General features: G+C 40.6%; 1 protein-coding gene across 1 annotated transcript in view; it reads right to left on the reverse strand.

The window, feature by feature from the left end:
- Positions 1 to 317: 317 nt before the first annotated feature.
- Positions 318 to 15120, reverse strand: part of LOC136864925 (serine/threonine-protein phosphatase 2A 56 kDa regulatory subunit epsilon isoform) — an 81003-nt gene continuing 66200 nt past the window's right edge. The window contains exon 2 of the mRNA XM_067142333.2: positions 318 to 2931. Coding sequence (XP_066998434.2) covers positions 1568 to 2806 — 1239 coding nt within the window. The 5' untranslated portion in view covers positions 2807 to 2931 and the 3' untranslated portion in view covers positions 318 to 1567. The remainder of the gene's footprint in view (positions 2932 to 15120) is intronic.

The raw sequence follows: 15120 nt of genomic DNA on the forward strand, positions 1-15120 counted from the left end.
TTCGTAAGTATTTCTTTCATTTCACGTAGTTGATATATTCCTCTATACCTTGCCAATAACAATACAATATGACTACAACGAACAGCAACTACGCCTGAGACAATATGACTTCATGAATACATTCGCACAACACTGGAGTCCTGGTATCCTCTTGGCAAGGTTACAATATATGCACATAAATGAGAAAGTTACGTAAATGGACACTTATCAAAATACCTACATATTACGTATCATACATTCCTCATGTCATTATATGTAATAACTGGGCCTTTACAATGTTATTCTGTTACTGTGACAGTTAAAGGGAGTGAGTGGTTTGAAAAATGCCGGCAGGAGACTTCTAAAATTTAAATATTTTATTTAATAAAACACACAGAAAATGTTGAGGACAATAAATACATTTCATTATGTTTATCACAATATTTTTTGTACATCCTCGTAGGATAAGAAATTATTCTGTACATTACTGTAAGCAGTTAATTAAAATGTTAATGGAAATAATTCAGATCATCCCACCGCTCTTCATTATTTGCTGTATATTTTAATGGCATTAGTGGAAATCCTTCCTCATATATTATAAAAAATCTGGAATTCCATTTTATCCTTTTTAATTGAATATTTTGATGACTTGCAGATTTTGGTGATTATTCTATAACTTCGTTTGTCTTAAAATGGGATAGTTTGACTTACGCCACTTGGCGACCAAGCATACCATCTGAAGCTATTTTCATTAACAGGTTTACATATTTTAATATTTCTTCAGTTAGCTCTGTCACTAACACTTGGCAATGGATTTTAATCCAAAGGTATTATACTGTGTTTCAGTACACGCATCGGTGAATTGTCTTATGACAAGTTTACTGCCCAAACTTCTTGAATAGTGTTGTAAAGGAGAGTACACTATTATCATATCTGAAGAACGACAATAATATTTCAATTTCTAGATCTCGATAATGTGGGCGGGATAGTCTTCTTCGGCCCAAAGTTGGTCCTGTCTTCGTGCTGCAATCATGTGGAATGCCATCATTAAGTTTAAGTTTGTGGGATATGTTGAGTGCTCTTCCACATATATCGAGTGTTTACTGGTAGAATCTGGTGGCAGCGGTACCACCTTTGGGCTCAGACACATATGAAATATACTGAGAGCAATGATCTTGCACTATTTATATTGTTTTAGAAAGAGTAGTAAATTTTTTTATCAAGTCTTGCTTACAATGAAGCCATGAGAGAACTTTGTTGGACAAGGAGTGGGAGTAAAACAGAAGGAACACTAGTGAAATATTTTTTTGATTTAAAAATGTGCTGTAAAATTTTTCCTCTGTTCACATTTACTTTTGAAATGTCATGTCAATATCTACTTCTTTCCTTAACTACATCAAGTTTTCGATACTCACTAGGCATATGAGAAGCAGTTAGCTGTTGTTTTTGTAACAAACGTTTTCGTCGATAAATATAAATTATGTGAAATATTTGGAGGTGAAAATGACTTGAGGCGAGGAACTTCAGCTACATAAAACAAGAAAGTGGCCTATACATGAAATCGTGAACGTGATTTATTTATCCTAGCTTACATACATGTCGAATGCAAATTGAAACTCCACTTTTCTAAACGTCTGAGTGTTTTACGCGCTTGGTATGCAATCATGTTATTCCAGTGTTCCTCCGAGATCCTTTTCAAAGCTGGTACAATGATAGGCATTAATAACTCACTGTACTCTTCTATTGTCCTGAATATAAAGTCGTCCTTTAAGAGACCGATGAGTTCATCTGCAACTTTAAAATGATTGGTTAATGCAACTTTAGACAGGTGTCTGTAATATGGTTCTAAAATCGCTGGAAAGTCCACTGCCCCCATCGTTGATGCAAACTCTCTCATTTGTCTTAGAAACACTATTTCCTTTCTACTATTATTTTTTGGCCAGTATGCAATCATGCCGTCCAATATCATCTTTCCGAGAGAGCTATCCATATAAACGTATTCAGCTAAACATGAATACAACTCTTCTTGGAAGATAGGGAAAGACTTAGTTCCATGAAGAGGTATTAAAACTTTCTGAAGGAATAACTTGTGTTCGTTCTCTAAGGGCAATGCTAATTCAGTTTCGATAGATTCATAGAGAATTAATATTTCCCGAATTCCAGCAAAATCTTCTCTTTCATAGATGAATGAGAGCAAAATGTTAGAAATTTGCTTGCGGATAAAGCTTTGTAAGTTACGAAAATTGCGGTATATCCGGAACAAAATCATTTTCATGTAAGTACGTTCAGCAGGGCAGTCACTCTGAAACTGATTCAGGATTTTATGCACGAGAATTCTATCTACCACATTCTCCAAACCAGAAGGATCAGAAAATATAGTTTGCAAACAATAGAGGATTAACTGGTAGAGAATACTTAATTCAGGGAAATGGGTATGTATAATTTCATCTTCTATTTCGTAATCATCGTAATCTAGTGGTCGAGGTTCTCCAGGACAATTTATCCACGTCAAGTGAGCTAAGAACATTCTAATAACCTCAGGGCATACTACAGTTGGTGACAACGTGGCTTGCTTATCTCTCACGAAGTCCCGAAGTTCAACGAGGATGGTGTATTTGGTTTCTCTGGCGGGACCTCTCACGATGTTGGTACACTGACGCACCTTGGAGATGAACAAACTTTGTTTTTCCTCCAGAGGAACATCTCTCAGGTAAGGTAACGGATTCAACTGGACATCAACGTAATTGTTGTATCTCATTTCTTCTAGCACTTCCTTTGTCCTCTTGTACGGAAATGGTTCCACAGGAGGATCAATTCCTTTTATCATTACTGTTATAACATTTGAATTTCAATCGAAATTGATTTGCTGTTTTTGTTCGAGGGTTAATGGACACCTGGTGTCTGAAGGTCACCTCACTGGCCACGTCCCTCAGCTCGACTGATGGCGGCTCACTGGAAAGTAAAACACAAGTTGAATTCAATAGAGAAATCTACACTGAAAAGAAGTTCAGGAATGAAGAAGGAAGAGGAATATTTATGGAAAAAAAAAAAGCAGAGAAGGAAAGGAGTTACCAAGGGAAATGCGTCCCTTACCACGGACGTATTTCGATGGAGATACAACAGGGTCTGTCTAGACCAGCGGTTCCCCCCATCTCCCCTTTCTGGAGGTTCACCAACACCTATCGCCCCCTTTCATTTTCACTGTATGCCTAATTTTAATTTGAAGTAAAGTGTACATAATAAAGCAGTTTTATTATTTTAAACAATTTTATTACCGTATATAAAACAACCAAACGAGTTTTATTCGGCCACTTTCAAAAATAGAAAAAATACAATGTACATTTTTAAAGAGATTTTAAAGAACAAAGCAGTGAAATAATAAACTAAGATCATTGACGTGCCGTACATTTAAGAAACAGGAATACATGTTTTTCATTTTTAAATTGGAATCTGGAAACATTGAAGAAGGTGACAGTTAAAATTTGAAAACGTTAATGAAAGTTTGAAAACATTTTTATTGTTTTTTTTTTACCTTTCCCATGGCTGCGTTGTGCTTGGTGTATTTCAGTTAAAGCTAGAATATCCGGCTTTATGCTCATCAAGTTCAGGCACAAGTCTCCTTTGAGGCATATGTCCAACTTATTTCTTTGTTTTGTGAGGAGCTGGACTACAGAACTAAATCCTTTTTCAACTAAATATGTTGACGGGAAGGAGATGATGAGTGGTTCAGGTTTTCTCCTACAGTTGTGGATAAGTGTCCATAAGCTTCACTCAGACTAACTCGAAACCGCTCTGCTTGAAAATAATGTTCACCTCACAGTCATACTTCAGATCCAGAAACTCCGTCTGCAAAGTTATCAAGCTTATCCGCAGCTTCAAACGAGATCTAGAATTCAATCCGGAATTTGTAACTTGGTCAAATGATCTTTCATACGCGAAGGCTTCATGGCTTCATTACGAGTAAATGTTTTATCGCACAAAAGACAGTGTGGAAACTGCACATTTTGCGGTAACGCGATCAAACCGAATTTTAAATACTCAGCTGAGTACTGACGACACTTCTTTTTTTTTTTATCCATTGTGCATGAACTTCTGGATTTCAAAACAAACGCACAAAAACAGAAAAGACACGCACCAAAACTTATGGCGAGGCACACAAAGGCTAGTTGAGACTGAAGACGAACGCAACGTGTCCGGCTGTCACCCGGCGGCACCGGGTTCGATTCCCGGCCGCGTCAGGGGTTTCTAATTGTAAATGATTAATATCCCTGGCCTGGGGCCTGGATGTTTGTGCCGTCCTTAACTTTCCTTTCCTCACATTCAACACTTTACACTTCCGCAATTCCAATTACACTCAAGTTCATATCATATGTTACAAGTAGGGGCAAAAGATCTCTATAGGTCGACGCCCCGAACAAATAGCATTAAAAAAATAGGTCAATGGCAAGTGTATTGTGATGGCAGGGGGAGGGCGCTCTGAGCAACAACAGGTGGGGACTACGGTGAGGGGTGAATGCAGTGAACTGGCCGGCTGAGAATAGACTGTGACTCGTGCTAACCGGCAAATTCTACTGTACAGTACAATTTAAATTTTCCTCCTTTGAATACTCATCGCCCCCAAATCGCCCTTCCCCACAGTTATTTATTGCCCCCCTGATAACCCAAATCGTCCACTTGGGGGCGATTGCCCCCAGGTTGGGAAACACTGGTCTAAACCCTCCTAAACCATCTCTGCTTATTGGAACTTTTCATTTATTTTTGAACACTTCCCATCGGTGTCTGAAGTTATCTGACCGGTATCCACTAAAACTTGCAGCTAATTGCTTTACGGCGCACCGACAGAGATAGGTTTTATGGCGATGATGGGACAAGGAAGGGCTGGGAGTGGGAAGGAAGCGGCCGTGGCCTTAATTAAGGTACAGCCCCAGCATTTGCCTGGTGTGAAAATGGGAAACCACGGAAAACCATCTTCAGGGCTGCCGACAGTGGGGTTCGAACTTACTCTATCCCGAATACTGGACACTAGCCGCACTTAAGCGACTGCAGCTATCGAGCTCGGTTCCACTAAAACTGGCGCTATGTGTGTAATGTACAGGGTGGTCGAGAACAATATGAACCGGATATGTGAGCGTTAGTGTGTTGGTGATACTGATAAATAGTCTGAAAAACAAAATTAGGTATCTCACGCCGTTGCCGTATTTTTAACACTGCTCAAGTTAGACAACGACATTGCTTCGTGGGTGAATTGAATGGAGCCTTGCGAGGCGCTGCTGCTAAATCTGTACCTGGCTTAAGACCGGTTTGAGTACATCAATCGAAGAAGGATTTTGTTGCAATATAAATAATGTTACCTGCTTTACGTCCCACAAACTACTTTCACGGTTTTCGGAGACGCCGAGGTGCCAGAATTTAGTCCAGCAGAAATTCTTTTACGTGGCAGTAAATCTACCGACACGGTGATGACGTATTTGAACACTTTCAAATACCACCGGACTGAGGCAGGGTCAAAGCTGCCAGGTTGGGGTCAGAAAGCCATCGCCTCAGCCGTCTGAGCCACTGAGCCCGGCTAAAGCACGTTAGAAATTTAGTGTGGACTTGTATAGTCACCGTCTTACTAATAAAAAGTCCTTATACAGTTGTTTAACTCTTGTTTAGTTAAACAGTGAATAAACCCTGTTTAAGCGTTTTACCTTTTTCTTACTAATAAACGAGGTATACGCATTGTATTACTATACAGAACGTATACACTCGTTCCAAGGCGTAGGAATATCTTCCTGCAGTTCACTGGCGTATTTCGCACGTTCACTGCCTTTATGATCGCTTCTGCTGTTTATCTACGAGCAAAATTTTCCGGAAAGTCGCACAGTAGCACGGCATATCGAAAAGGCAGTGGCAACACTAAGTGAGACAGCTGGAAATTGGCTTATACTGATATCAACATTTCTTCAGCTTGCTTGTGTAATGAACGCCAGAAAAAGAAATGGAAAGGCTTAAGAAAAGATCAATAGCTCCTAACTGGGATGGTACGGAAAACGCAAGCAATTGTAATTGAATCGGCGAGTTGAAAAGGGTACACATTCCAAAAACCTTACTTTTCAGGAGAAAGGAAAACCTGTTTTGTAGCTAAACGAAAGGTTTGATCAAAAAAGTTTCTATTAGGCATTTATACATCATATTTCTGCGTATTCAACTACAAAGTATGGAAATCATATTACGTATGGTTTTCATTCATTCATTTTTTATCTCGAGGAATGTGTCCCATTTTATAGGTACTCAAATTTGAGAAAGATCTTTGTAGGGGCAGATAATGTGTAATAAACTCGCAACTTCAAAAGTCTATTAAGCAGTAATACATTATTACACAAACATACGCCCAACCATCATTTCTTTTATAACTTAGTTATTCATTGTCATTCCACGAGACAGCTGGAAATTGACTTATATTGATATCAACATTTCTTCAGCTTGCGTGTGTAATGAACGCCAAGAAAGAAATGGAAAAGCTAAGATCAAAAGCTCCTACCTGGGGTAGTACGGAAAACGTAAGCAATTGTAATTGAATCGGCGAGTTGAAAAGGTTACACATTTCAAAATCCTTACTTTTTAGGAGAAAGGAAAAACAGTTTTGTAGCTTAAAAGAAAGGTTTGATCAAAAAAGTTTCTATTAGGCATTTATACATCATATTTCTGGGTATTCAACTACAAAGTATGGAAATCATATTACGTATGGTTTTCAAGTTATGCCATTTTTTATCTCGAGGAATATATCCCATTGTATAGGTACTCAAATTTGAGAAAGATCTTTGTAGGGGCAGATAATGTATAATAAACTCGCAATATCAAAAGTCTATTAAGCAGTAACACATTATTACACAAAAATACGCCCAACCATAATTTATTTTATAGTTATTCATTGCCATTCCGTCTCTTTAAAGTGTTTTACTTTACGAAGATGTCTAGCGTCCATAACCTCTGAACTGTGTATGTCTTCTATGTTTAAAATATCGTGAAGATCATCAACGTTATCGTCCATTCTTTCAATGTTAAATGGATAAGTCGAATATTTCACCACGATTATATTACTGTAGACAATAAATACCACGAAAATAAACTGCTCACTCGTTTCTTTTTCCGTTACTCGCTGCTATACAACGCTTATACAAGGGTCCTGGTCTGTATAAGCAATCCAATGAATAACTATAACAGATGTATACACAGGAGGCTTATACACGGTTTATTAGTAACGAATTTCACATAAACGGCGTATAAACCTTGTATAAAAGTTATACACCGTTTATTAGTAAGACGGTCAGCCTACAGCGAGATGAATTCGCGCTGGATAGCGAACTTTTACTTTGCTATTGGGATGTGTATGAATATGTCAGTAGGGAGGTGATAAGGACTATAGAACAAACTGTACTGATAACTAGTGATTGTAGAGCGTGCCATTTCAGAGGTGTTCCCGAAATTGGTCGAGTCAGATGCAGTAGAAATAATAATAATAATAATAATAATAATAATAATAATAATAATAATAATAATAGACAAGGATCATACGGGGTCATTGTTTTAAAATTTTGCAGCGCGACTCAGTTTTCACACCACGTGTAGGACAGTGATGAAGTGTTCATATACAAGACTGACAATTGAAGTCAACTTATCGAATTCTACGGTTTATTGTCGTTGTCATTCCTAGTGTTAATGGATTTTTATCTAGACAATGATGTTCCTGTATGAATTTCTTTTACTACAGTTGTTTAATAAGTGATATTCGCATTAGAATGTGTTTAAATTGTAGAGAGCAGGGCTGAATGGCTCAGGCGGTTAAGGCGGTGGCTTTTTAAGTCCCAGTTGGCAGGTTCGATCCTGGCTCAGACTGGTGGTATTTGAAGGTGCTCATATACGTCATCCCCGTGTCAGTAGATTTACCGGTACGAAAGCGAACTCCCGCGGGACAAAATTCCGGCATTCCTGCTCCCCGAAACACGTGAAAGTAGTTAGTGGGACGTAAACTCAATGAAAATATTACTAATATTAATTATTTTTGTTATTATAAATATCATCTTTGTAGAGTGATATGCGAATTATTCGTCTGGCGAGGTGTGCCGGTTCCATTCATTAACTGTTAAAACGCGATGAGATGAGAACTTTCAAAATCTACATCTGTCGCCTCCTAGATCTTCGATTTAAATCCCTGTGATTATTACCACCGGACGGCGTTGAACGTAAAGTGTACAGTGACCCTTAAGCAAAAGAATATTAGGCAAGTTTCAGTGAACATCTTCCAGACAGATTCGCCGAGTGTCTCAAATCCATTTAGGTGGCAAATGTGTTTGAGAGGTTTGGGACGTCACTTTGAATATATCCTTTAATGCCAGGTATGTTATTCTCCCAGTTTCAACAGAAAGAACTAAGTAGTGGGTGGATACGGCGCGCTTGGCAATGCAAAACTTACTGTGGCGTGTGTGTTCTTGCTGCAGTTATAAAATGATGACCCCTTTCATCCTAGCTCGTGGACGTAAGTCTAGGATAGCAAGCCTTAAATCCAGAAAGTTGTTCGGGATATATCAAACGGATTCTAAAAGTGTTCTTACCGCATGATTTTATATGCCACCAATTGTGTTCTAGGGGACCACCAGCATTGTGGAATATCGCTCTACTTCGTAGTTTCCATTGCATTAAACTGTGTTTGAGAACGGCCATGGAAATTCTATCCTGTTGCTCATAACACGCTTTCCATAGATCACTCCGGATACGCAGAGGGCGATGATTAAGGCGTCATTTCAGAGTGTGAATGCACAGTAATCCATAGGACTGCCATCAGGGCTCTTTACTGAGCTAACCTGAAATACGATAACACAGGTCCCAGTCTTCTGCTCCCATCTCCTTATGAAAGCGGAGAGATGTTGTGACGGTATAACTTTCCACATTACCCATGTGAAGTCGCAGCTGAGGTTAGTCCTCGACAAGCGACGGATGGGGCTATAACGTATGCTTGAAAGCAGGCAGCATTCACCGTAATAATATGCAGTGCTAACTTCCCTACATAACTAAATCCGGTGAAAAAGTATCTTGGCAGTGGGGAACAAATTTGCTGCGCCCCTTATCATCAGTGTTACGGTACGTGGTCAGAAGAATGTGACCACTGACGCTCAATATACGCTTCGTCCATTGTGTCTTTCATAACGTACTCTCCAGTTGAACCTGCGTTTGGAAGATTATGATATACGCACCGCAGCCGAAGACTTCTGGATGGCGTGTTCGCAATAGGAGCTGCATCTCATGTGGGGTTTGTGGATTTCTGTCACGCCATTCCCTGCACATCTCGAAGCTCAGCAGGTGACAGTTGCACTGGCGTCCTTTTACGGGAACATTTGGGACCGAATGTTACCCCATATTTTGTGCACCGGGACACTATCGTTCACAGTGGTTATCCCTTCGATTAAGCCACTCTTCCGACACTGTCTCACTATTTGGTCATCGAAAACTGTGCATGGATGTACCCTTTCCAATAACGGTCAATACTCGGCGTCATCTTACACATGTACGACACTCCGGCTCCTGTTAAATGAGACAAGACCTCAATTGAGCCGTCATTCCAGCTCAGTCTCATAAATGGTAGTTCTTTCTTTGTTGCTAGCGATTTAACGTCGCACAACTCACATTGGTTTTTGGCGGCGATTGGAAAGGAAAGAGGAGAAAGTTGCTATGGACTATTTTGAATACTAAACTGTAAATTAAAAGTGAAAAATATGGGTTTTTCGGTTGAAAAGGTTCTCAGTACCAAACGCTATGCATTTCTAAGAGGCATACAGTCAATACTTTGGAGGAATTTTGTTTCAAAACAACCTTATGATTAGCTGGTTGTATCAACTGTGGTATGGTTCTCACATTTCCTCGTTAACGACCAGCGACTAAAACGTTAAGCATTGTACGAGGGCTGTAAGTAAAGTATTGCCAATACTGATAGAACACAATATTTAATGAACTAACATTTGTAAGTGCATTACATTCCTTCAGTGTAGTAACCCGCAATGTCGGGAAGCCGTTGGGACCGGTGACAATGAGGTCTCTGTTGCTGACAGCGACGGAGCGCCCTACTGCGTGGAGTACAGATGCCACGTCAGGAAATCGGTGGCCTCGGAGGGGTTCCTTCAACTTCGGAAAATAGTCGAAGTCACAAGAACTCATATCTGGTGAGTACGGATTATGTTACAAGACCTCCCAATGCCACCGTTGTTTGTAACATGACAACGTGCGTTGTCATGCAACACCGTAGGGCGATCGTCTCGCAATAAACATGGACATTTGCACCGCATAGCTGGATGCACATGTCACTCGAGAAATCGGCAATAGCAGTCACTGTTGACGGTTTGTCCCTCAGGCACAAGTGCATCACGAATAACACCCTCGTGTGCATATGCCACAATCAGTATAAGCTTCACCTGACTGGGCTCCTGTCGAAATTTCTGTGGACATGGCGAAGCTAGGTGACGCCATTCATTCGATTGACGCTTTAATTCAGGCTCGTAGGCTCGTGCCCAGTTCTCATCAATGGCGACAATACGCTGCAGAACTGCGTCTCCTTCGTTGCGTTATCTATCCAGGTGGATGCCAGTCAGACATACCCGTGTCATTTCTGTACTTCGGTGAGTTAATATTGAACCCAACGGGACGCAATTTTCCTCATATTAAGACATTTCATCGGTATGTGCGACACTGACACCGACCAACCTCTACGGATAATTTCCGGGCAGTCCATCGATGGACTACGGAAATGAGACTGAACACGATATCAATCTGATCTTGAATGGACGGCCGACCTGTGCGATGCAAGTCCGCAGACTTATTCCGACCCACACGAAACGCCTTGACCCATCGTGCAAACGTGCTATTGGGTACTGTATTCTCACTACAGGCTTCACGTAATCCTCGATAATATTCTGATGCATTTTTGCTATGGGCAACCTCGATTTTAAACCACAAACTCTAATCACCTTTAAAAAACATACTTAAGGGCGGAAAAATCGACACACTTCACCTCAATGACACACAGCAACAACATTAGCAAAGGTATGCCCGCCAAACGCACATTGCAAATGTACAACAGAGCCATCTGGCCGTTCCAATATCGTATTTGCGAATGCCAGATGTCTTTCGAGCGTCTGGATTACACTACCACTTCTTTATTTGCAGCCCCCCCCCCCCGTGGAGTACTTCTAAAGCGTGCCGCTCCTACAGCCGGCTCGCTTGTCCGGTCTCCAGTGTTGCACAGGTGCACGTAATTCTGCCCAGTGTCGCCATTCGCTCTCAGTGGCCAACCATCAACTGTTTTTCCAACTGCCCACCAACCTATAATGTTCGGAGGAGAGTTGACAACTCTGTATCTCGAACTGGGGAAATACTGGCACACCGCGGGAAAGGAATGTTAACACAGCCGGACAGCTGGGCTTCAACAGCGTGCCGATCGTCGAGGAAATTGCAAGAACTATACGAGTAATTAAAATAGGCCTAAGTTCCAACTTTCTTCACTAAATAGAGTTGTCCTCACTGTGATTAGATAACTTTGTAAAGATGTCGGTTCAGTACAGGTGGTAGTATTGAAAAGTGAAAAAGGGGAAATCTGTCAGCGAGGTATTTGTCCCGAAAAACTTGGAGCAGACCAAAACATTCTAATGTTCCAACTATGGTGGAAAATGATTTTTAAGATTTTTCGTAAATCAGCGGATACCTTGTTAATACCGGAAAATAAAATATTTCCCAAGCTTCCTGGATGGAATTCACCAAGGAAAAATCCTCGGCTAATGTTTTAAAGGAACTCATTTTATGATATTTTTACCTGAATCACCTGTAACATTCTATAAAATACAAAAAATGAAATAAAAAGGAATATGTCGAGATGAAGCGTCTATGGAGCTGCAACAATTTGAGTGCATGGACTGCATTGCGAATGAAAAGGAAGGGGACGGGAGAAAAATTATCCTGAATTAGCTAGAACACAAACTACTTTACAGCAAAATCTCATGATAAATTTAGCAGTGTGTATGCACTAAAACTGAGGCTGTTTCCTACTAACATTACAAATAAAGTGTGTAAGAATTAAGGTACCCAAACTTGCAGGACATATCCCTCACACATAGAAGAAAATATTTTATAAACTATTAATTTCCATGTTAGAACTCATTTTCTACAACCATACATAGTAAATTAATAATGGGAAACACACAGGAACAGAACGTACCAATGTAACTATTTCTTGTGCTATGGCAGGTCAAATACGGCGAATTCGTCAATTTGAATTGCGCACCCGGAATCAACAAAGTAACCTCATTTTCTCGAAAGGACAAATTTTCTCCGCCAATCCGACTGCGCCATTGTTCAAAGAGCATCCCCGATTTTTTTGTCGGTAGAATGAAGATATACCCTGTATTTAGACAGGATTGATGGATCTGTTACAGCCCAAAACATGAAATAAAATCCTAAACATGTAATTTAATTACCGAGGTATTTGTCAGAATTATTTGGGGCGGCTTTGAGTCGCCTGGCATCTTTTGTTGGATGAGTTTTTCAGTGTTTGGAGTAAGTTCTGGACACTGGTTAGTAGTGATGGGATATTCAATTCATTTTACTGAAATGATTCATTTGATTACACTAGCATTACTGAATAGATACCGTGACGCGATTCACGGCACATTAGAGTCACCGTTCCTGAGTGTCTACTGATAAGACAGCAGCAACAACATTCTAAGCTTGCTGCTGCCATCTGGTATTCATTCTATGAACTGATTTCCTACGCGTCGTCTAGCTTTCAGATTCAGGTTTCTTCTGAAAGCCACCTCTTCGTATGAAGTTTTGAAGCCTTTCCCCCACAGTGACAACTCCATTAAATAAGTATATAGAATTAGACGAAAAAATATCTGTACGCACAATCTTCAGTGATCTGCATTTAAAGCTGTCACCCGGGTGGGAGATTCCCTCTCAGTTGTTTGCCTAGTCTTTTGTTAAATTGTTTCAGACAACATGGACATTTCATTGTATTCACCGTAAGTACACAAGACAAAACAAATAAGTTAAAAATGAAATGCAGGAAGAAATAGGCACTTGTGTGGTACTATACATGCTCGTTATATTACAGTACAAACTTGCATAGTTAATAATAATAATAATAATAATAATAATAATAATAATAATAATAATAATTTTATTCACTAACTTATGGTTTTCCCTCAGTTCTCTGTAAGTCACAACTCTATTATATATAGAATTGAATGTAAAAATAACTGTGTTCGCAGTAAGTAGCCTACATATTAAATGTAGCCTAAGTCAAATAAGTTGCTTTACCTCGCACCGACACAGACAGGCCTTCTGGCGACGATGGGTTTGGAGTGGAAAGGAGGCGGCCGTGGCCTTAAGGTACAACGCCAGCATTTGTCTGGTGTGAAAATAGTAAATGACAGAAGTCCATCTTAACGGCTACCGGCGGTAGGATTCGAACCCACCATCCCCCGAATACAAGCTCATATCTACGCGACACTAACCGCATGGCCAACTAGCTCGGTCATCTTTGAAAATATGTCTCTTTCTACAATAGATAATTTTTTAAATCGTCGTATATTGTATAGGCTACCCGAGATGCAGAGTAGCCCTGTGGTTTTCTGATTCAACATCTTTTTCTTAAGTTTGCGTCAGTCGGCTCACTTACCCATTGTCCACGTACATCAGTGATCTCGTAATTCGATTATTGAAGTCTTGTGCAATGATGTGACATACGAGCTGAGAAAATACTGAGCGGTTCTTCCCAATATAAAACAGACAATTTTGGGTAGTCACGAGCATGACAGTCTTAAGGTAGGCTAGAGAGTTGAGTTGAATTAATTGTCGAATGCCAACTCAGTTGTAATACTGATTCATTAAAATAATAAATAGCAGAACCTAATAGCCTACCTATTTCCTAGCTAGTTACTTTGGAATTATGTTTTGACTACCTTCTTAACACTACAAATAAATTCATATATTATTTAAACCTCCCTGTAAGAAGAGGACAGTGAATGAAAATGGGTATTATTTTTAAATGAGCTGAGAGCGAGAGCCCGTCTTAGAGCACGATTATTCTATGCCATGGCTCTGTATGTCTCGCTGCAGCAGAATTTCGGCTCCCCGCCAATGAGCACTGTGCCGATATGAACCATGTGTGTATTGTGTCTCACTGAGCCGTGATTGCGTACGATTCTTTCTGTGTGCCATGGCTCTGAACGTCTCGCCCGCAGCGAAAGTTCGGCATCCCGCCAATATCCAGTGTACCGATAATGATCCGCGTGTGTGTTTTGTCTCACTGAGCCGTGACTGCGTACGATTCCTTCAATGTGCCATAGCTCTGTATGTCTCGCTGCAGCGGAAGTTCGGCTCCCCGCCAATGTCCAGTGTGCCGATAATGTACCGTGTGTGTGTGTGTGTGTGTGTGTGTGTGTGTGTGTGTGTGTGTCCCACTGAACCGTGAGTGAGCCACTCAGCTTTGTCTGCTGCGAGTCAACTGAATCGTGTGCCGTGAGTTCACCGTTCTTAATCGATTCATTCGGACACTTGAACGAACCGATGCATTGCTTCCAATCATACACTCAGTAACCAACACTACAGGTTAATCTCACAATCGGGCAGTTTTTGAGTGGACGTCTGACATGGAAGAACGGATCTGGCTTTTATAAAATTTAATTCTAATAAACAGTTGTTCGCGCGTCCGACTCTTCGACTGAGTGGCCAGCGTTTATGCCTTCGGTTAGGAGGCTCCCAGGTTCAATTCCCGGCCGGGGTGGGGGTTAATTCATCTGGCTCGGGGACTACTAGATGTTTGTGTTCTTCTCAACACACTCACCTTCTTATTCAGACAATTCACCGCACTACCAACCACTACAGAAACGCAAAATAGTGTTTACATAGCTCCAAATGGGGTAGGCGCCTGAGAGGGCATCCCGCCGTAAAATATGGCCAAATAGACGAATGTGACACAGCTCGCTCCCGTAACTTCACAGATGTGGAAAAGCGGTAGAGGAAGAAGAAGAAGAAACAGCTGTTCGCACAGGTAAGTAGTACCTACCATACTGAAGAGTTTGGCAACTTGTTTGAGAAAGCGCGGAAGACTTTCTC

Source organism: Anabrus simplex, chromosome 2, assembly GCF_040414725.1.
Source record: "Anabrus simplex isolate iqAnaSimp1 chromosome 2, ASM4041472v1, whole genome shotgun sequence".
In the NCBI taxonomy this organism is placed as follows: Eukaryota; Metazoa; Arthropoda; class Insecta; order Orthoptera; family Tettigoniidae; genus Anabrus; species Anabrus simplex.